The 7184-nt window shown below is 43.5% G+C and overlaps 1 protein-coding gene across 1 annotated transcript; it reads right to left on the bottom strand.

Moving 5' to 3' along the window:
- Window positions 1-1537: 1537 nt before the first annotated feature.
- Window positions 1538-4341, bottom strand: LOC121283213 (dispanin subfamily A member 2b-like). Its single transcript, XM_041197490.1, has 2 exons — window positions 4084-4341; window positions 1538-1938 (listed from the first exon to the last, which is right to left on the bottom strand). Exons 1-2 carry the CDS (start codon window positions 4279-4281, stop codon window positions 1747-1749), a joined length of 390 nt encoding a protein of 129 aa, XP_041053424.1. The 5' UTR covers window positions 4282-4341; the 3' UTR covers window positions 1538-1746.
- Window positions 4342-7184: the final 2843 nt, after the last annotated feature.

Genomic DNA, 7184 nt, shown 5'->3' with positions numbered 1-7184 from the left:
TGTACTTGCAAATTATATTCTTCCCCTTTCCTGTTTCTCCCCAATTTCTCACACTTCCCCTATATCTACCCCATTTCTCCAGAAATTTCTCATACTCCTGTTTTTCCCCCAATTTCTGGTGCTTTTTCTCTTTGCTATCTCCTCTCCACCCAGTTCCTCTCCCTTTTCCACACATACAATTCTACCCCACTTCCTCTAGTTTCACTCCACTTACCTCAAGTTTCTCCTCAATTTTCCCCACTTAACTGCCCTCTCCCACAATACCCAACCCCCTAGTCTCTTCACCTCTAATTTCTATCCCTAAATCTCCTCTAGCTATTTTTCCCCTTTTCCCATTTCTCCCAAGTTCTCACTCCATCCCCACACACCCATTTTCTCCCCTACTTTCCCCCTCAGTTTCTCCCCATCCTACTCCCAATTTTGTTCCAATTTTTCCAGCATTGTAGTTTTATCCCCTCAGTCTCTCCCCATCTTCCCCTCCAGTTCCTCACCAGTTTTTCCCATTTCTACCCTTTTATCCCATCCTCAGATTTATTCCCGTCCAAGCTTCTCAACCCTTTACCTTAGTTTCCCCCTCCTCCTCCCAGTTCCTCCCTTCCAGCTTTCTCCCCTTCCCTTCAGTTTTACCATTCATTCCATTGCAATTTTGTCTTCTCTTACCTCCCAGTATCTGCCCTCAATTTTCCCCCATCTTTACCCAATCTCTCTCCCCTTCCCCTCACGTGTTTTCTTCAGTTTCACCTCCTCTTGCCCCCACCCCAAGCTTTCAACATATTTCCCCAATTTCTTCCCCTCTATTACTTTTCCCCTCTTCCCACCCCAAGTTTCTTCCACTTTTTCTCCGTTACTCTCCCTCTCCCCAGTTCCTCCCCCTTTCTCCCATCTGCCCTCCAGTTTCTCCGTCTCAACACCCATTTCTACCCCCAATTTCTCTTCACCTCTTCTTTCTATCAATTTCTCCCTATGTTTCCCCTCCCCGTTTCTTCCATACTCTTAGTTCCTCCCCCGACCACCCGCCCTAACAATCACAGCTGACCTCATTCTTGAACTTGTGGACTTGCAGCTGTTGTGCGACAAGCAGGATATCCCATTATCAAATCGCCAGAAATGTCTTCAATAAGACTGGGGAATTCGAGGGTCTCATAGCAGAGGGAAGACTCTGATTCTGCAGATAATCTTTTAAATGAAAACCAAATCAACAAAATTGGGATAAATCAGGCACAGCTGATTCTGCAGATGCTGCTCTCTCGTTCTAACCTCATTGATGGGTGGAAATGAGTCATCCAGGGAAGCTATCAAAGCCGCTTAGATTGTGAACACCTCAACCAGAAATGAAATCGGTTCAGTCCAGTTTACATATGAACATATCAGGCAGGAAAAGACCAGCTGCTCCATCCAGATTGTCCCACTTGGCAGTAATTCACATTCAATGTAACGTGATTGCAAGTACGAGGGTTTCCCCCCAAATAAAGGATCAAGAACAAATGTTTGCAATCGAACGCGGCAAGCTTGTCATTAAACTTCAAGAGTCCCTAAACCTGTTATCAATCGCTTTATTAATACAATCAAAGCCAAACCTCGGCCACGTTTTATAGAAAAGAAATCTGTACTGTTGCGAGGTGATTACTTTAAACATGCCACTACATATACATTATTATGGAAGCAATAATATAAAGGGAGAGTATGAAAAGAATTTGGTCACAAAACAGCTTCCACTGTGAAAAATGAGGTGCTGCCACATTCGCTTCATTTCCCAGCTGCATAGGAAAGTTGATGTTGATTAATGTTCCCCAGGCTAATAATGCCAGCGAATAGCAACGCGATGAAGATTACGAAGACCAGGATACTCAGCACTGTGGTTGCAATGTTGAGTGCTCGGGCTGTAGACGCATATTGCCGAGCTCCTTCTGCATCTCCCACAACTTTCCGATCTCTGGACTAAAAGGAAAACAAGTGTGAATGCATTGAACCAGACTTGAAAATCTCAATTTGCGTTCGAGCGTTTCGAGTCCTCATGAACCCTTCGACAGAATATTTCAACTCTTTCTTGGACTCGAACGCAAGTTCTGTCGAAGGGTCATGAGGACTCGAAACGTCAACTCTTTTCTTCTCCGCCGATGCTGCCAGACCTGCTGAGTTTTTCCAGGTAATTCTGTTTTTGTTTTGAAAATCTCAATGCTAGCTGGACAATATAATTCAGTGCCTGAAGTTTGCTAACTCTGAAAAGGGCAGTGCAAGGTGCTTGTAGTAAAAGGGCATTTACACTCCAATAATTTATATAGATTTTTCTTTTCCCACCTATTTCCATTATTTTTAAATCTTGTATGCCCTGTTAGTCTTTCCACCCCACCCTCACTAGAGCTGTACCTTGAGTGCCCTGCCATCCATTCTTAATTAGCACATTCGTTTAGATAATATCACCACCCTTCAACACTTCTTTGTTTCAATGTCTGTGACATCTTTTGATTATCTGCTCCTATCACTGCTTGCTTGTCCCTACAACCACACCTCCCCCCCCAACCTTAAACCAGCTTATATTTCACCCCTCTTCTAATATTCACTCAGTTCTGTTGAAGAGTCATGAGGAATCGAAACGTCAACTCTTCTTCTCCGCCGATGCTGCCAGACGAGTTTTTCCAGGTAATTGTTTTTGTTTTGAATTTCCAGCATCCGCAGTTTTGTTTTTATCTGGGCATTTACACTGTTCGAATTACTGTGTTCTCCAGTTTAGTCTCGTTAAAAAAATGCTTCAATATTGCACAATTTCCGGTAATAAATGCCAGTGGATTTTGTCACATAATTGCTTAATGAATTAAAGGAGAACAGTTAATTGCCCGTGATTTACATCCAATGACAAAGCAGCGCAAATAGCCGGTTATTTACAATAACTCTTATGTTAGTGACATTGATGTGAGCAACTGATTTGCTTCCTCGCGCTTAAAATTAAATTGTACTTCAAAAACAATCTAGAAATGTACAGGAGAAATGTTGCCCTATTGTTTTTCACAATAGAATGTGAGAAGTTGTCCGCCCTGAGAGTAGATCAGATGGACTGGGCTGTACCAATGGATCATGTTATGTTATGCCATGCCATGTAGCTCAAACCAAATAGTGTGCAAGTCGCATCTTGGTACACTGGAAGCTCTCACAGCTGTTATAAGGAGGTGGGTTCCGGTCCTGGTATGGGGCTTGAACCCAATTTCATCCGCACTGACAACATAGCATAGAACATTTGGGCTGAATTCTAACTTTCATGCACTAAACAAGCTCCCTCACATCCTCGACCTCCCCTATCGTATTTCTCTATTCCTTCCTCCTCAACGTGCTTATCTTTTCCTCAACTACACGCTGTGCAAAGTTTCACTCCGCGTAAACATCCTGTTTTCCGACAAAAGTGGCTGCTCAATTGGCTGTAAAGCACCTCGTGATTTTGCGAAGCGTGATGGAAATGCAAGTTAGGACTGTTCTCCTTGGAGCAAAGAAATTAAAACGATGGCTGAATAAAGGTTTGAGATAAACTCGATAGAGAAAAACGATTCCCTCTGGTGAGTTGGTCAATAGCCAAGAGGTTAGAGATTTAAAATTATTGAAGAAACATTGAGGGGACATGAGGAGAAATGTTTTCACTCAGTTGTTGCGATCTGGAACATTCGACCTGAAAAGCTGCTGGAAGCGGATTCTTAGGTTCCTTCCCCAAATTATTCATGGAATGAGGAATTTACAGAGTTACCGACAGTAAAAAAGGAGTGAGGGACTCCTTCAAAGAGCCAGCACAGGCTCGACGGGCCAAACGGTCTTTCTGTACTGTAAGTTTCTATGATACTCAGTCTGTAACACTTTGTAGATTACATGTGTTCAGCCTGTAATAGTTTCCTGATTAAGAAACAGACATAAATTATTGACCAGACGCAGAGATTTCCCAGCGAGATTTTCCAATTATTAAATGCAGAACATTAGACCCGGGATATCACAGCTCTGTGCATTTTAACAAAACCCTTGAGAATTTTGCCAGTCTGTGCCCCCATTGCAGCGATCTGTTCCCGCTCCCCGAGATCTCAGGGTCTCCCCGGGTCCCGCACTCACTTTGACCGAGAAGACCAGCGCCACGAATCCGAGGCAGCAGAAATTCAGGTAGAAGAAGTTGAAGATAGACCAGAGCAGGTGGTCCCGGACGGGCAGCACATTTGGGGCCACGTTAACGACGGTGGTCTGAACCTGCTGCTGTCCCTGGTACGGGTAAGTGCCGGGATTCATAATCACTTGATCAGCTCTGTACTCCATCTCAGACCCAGCGTCAGTGAGAGTAAACTGATTGTGAACCGCTCTGGACTCCGCAATTTATAGAGAGGGGCGGAGTGAGGGACTTGAACCACCTCCAACAACCCAACTGATTGAGTTTGCAATCTCCCCAGAAAGTGGGAACAGATTCAGACAAGTTATATTTCCAGGAAAAGTTAATTTCCATGTTGGCTCTTTGCAAGAGGAACTTGGCTGATCCGAATCCAGGCCACCAGAAGCTTCCTCTGCCCTTCCTTATTGGACCATTAACTGATTTAGCAGAAATAAACGTCAGATTTTAATATGTGTTCACCAGTCAGCTGCTCCCTTTGAGCTGTTGTCACTTTATTTTACAGGAAATTAAATGTCTTTACCCATTATCTATGTATTCTGCAGATGTTAATTTTAGTAAAAATTTAGATCCCTTCAGTGTTACCATTCCTTGCTATTTAATTTAACTTTTATCCTCCTAGATCTGATTAATTAATTGAACAGTGTAATATTGTGATCAATTATCAAATTAGCTATAATTTTTATACTAATTAATTGACCTAGTCTGATCTTAGAGTTGATTTCGGAACATAGGCCTTAAGGCAGGATTAGGTAATTTGACCCTTTGAACCTCCTCTTTCACTCAATAAGATTATGGTTGATCTGGTTGTGGTCTCAACTCACTTTCCTGCCTCCCCCCACTACCCCACCTCACCTCACCTCCTCAAAACCCCTTCACTCCCGTCAATCAAAATTTATCTAACTCTGAAACAAAAAGCTCTGAACGGACTCAAAACATTCACTCTGTTTCTCTCCACAGATGCTGTCAGACCTGCTGAGTTTTTCAAGCATTTTCTGTTTTTATTTCAGATTTCCGGCATCCGCAGTATTTTGCTTTTATCTAACTCTGCCCAGAATAAGTTCAATGACTCAGCTTCCACTGCTTTCTGGGGAAGGGAATTTCACAAGCTAATGACCCCCAGAGGAAACAATTTCTCCTTCTCAGTCTTATTTTTAAACTGTGTCTAGCTATCATCTCCCCCACTAGAGGTAACATCCTTCTGATACCCACCCAATCAAGTTGCCTCAGGATCTCAAATGGTTAAATAAGATCACCTCACCTTCTGCTACATTCCAATGAGGATAGGCCCAAGCTGCTCAACCTTTCTCCATAGGATAAGCCCTTCATCCCAGGAATTAGTTGAGTGAATCTTTTCTGTACTGCTTCAAAAGCAATTATATATTTTTCAAATAAAGAGACCTAAACTCTATGCATTATTCCAGATGTGGTCTGACCAACACCTTGAAGAGCTGCATAAAAACTTCCCTATCTTTATATTCTATTCCCCTCTCTATAAACACCAACATTCCATTTGCCTTCCTGATCACTTGCTGAAACTGCATACTAACATTTCCTAATTCAGGTACCAGGACAGCCTGATCCCTCTGTACCACCGAGTTCTGCAATCTCTCTCCATTTCAAAAGTATACTGCTTTCCTGTCCTTCCTGTGAACAAGTTCACATTTCCCACATTATATATCATCTGCCAATTTTTTTGCCTGCTCACTTAACCTGTCCATATTGCTTTGCAGACATTCTGCCTACACTTGACAACTTACTTTCCTGCCTGTCTTGGTATCATCAGCAAATTTAGCTACCATACATTCGGTCACTTTATCCAAATCATTGAAATATATTGTAACTAATTGAGGCCCCAGCATTAATCCCTGTGGCAGAGGAATTAGTGTTACAGCTTGCCAACCCAAAAAAAAAACCAATTCACCCGGACTCTCTGCTTCCTGATAGCTAACCAATCATTTATCCATGCTAATATTTTAGCCCCTACACCGTGTTCTCTTATCTTGTGTAGTAATGTTTGATATGGCACCTTCTCAAATGCCTTTTGGAAAACCAAGAACACCATATCTATAGGTTCCCCTTTATGAACCTTGCTTGTCTTTTTTTTATTCATTCAGGGGATGTGGGCTTCACTGGCTAGGCCAGCATCTATTACCCATACTTGTTGCCTTTGAGAAGGCGGTGATGAGATTCCTTCTTGAACCGCTACAGTCCCTGTGGTATAGGTACACCCACAGTGCTGTTGGGAAGGGGAACTTCCAGGTGGTGGTGTTTCTATGTATCTGCTGCTCTTGTCCTTCGAGATGGTAGTGGTCATGGGTTTGGTGGGTACCGTCTAAGGAGCCTTGGTGAGTTGCTGCAGTGCATCTTGTAGATGATACACACTGCTGCCACTGTGCATCAATGGTAGAAGGAGTGAATGTTTGTGGATGTGGTGCCAATCAAGAGGACTATTTTGTCCTCAATGGTGTTAAGCTTCTTTAGTGTTGTGGGAGCTGCGCTCATCCAGGCAATTGGGGAGTATTCCAACACACTCCTGACTTTTGTGCCTTGTAGATGGTGGACAGGCTTTGGGGAGACAGGAGGTGAGTTACTTGTTGAACAATTCCTAGCCCCTGACCTGCTCTTGTAGCCACAGGAAAGAAGAGGAAAGGACAGAATCTGAGCATGAAGGAGTGATGGAGAAACTGAGGTGATGAAGATTTTGCACAGGCAGAATTGGAGGTAGAAGGAACATTAATTTTACCTATGACCATTTTCCCCTCTTTCACACTCAGTTTCTTCCCCACTTCCCCTCAGTTTCTCTCCTTCCCCCAGTTCCTCCCCCTCCAATTTTAACCCCTCTTCCCCCCAGTTTCCACCCCTCATCCCTCCCAGTGCCCACCACTCTTCCCCCTCCCATTTCTTCTCTTCCACCACAAGTTTGTCCTTTGCCACCCTGTGCCTTCAGTTCCTCCCCCTCTTCCCCAATCCCCAAGGGATCTCCACCTCTTCTACCCCCAAACATCTCCCATATGTCTCTACCAGTTTCTTCCCCCATCTATGCCAGTTTCTC

Source organism: Carcharodon carcharias, chromosome 10 (genome assembly GCF_017639515.1).
Source record: "Carcharodon carcharias isolate sCarCar2 chromosome 10, sCarCar2.pri, whole genome shotgun sequence".
NCBI lineage: Eukaryota > Metazoa > Chordata > Chondrichthyes > Lamniformes > Lamnidae > Carcharodon > Carcharodon carcharias.
This window is presented reverse-complemented; position numbering and strand designations above follow the sequence as displayed.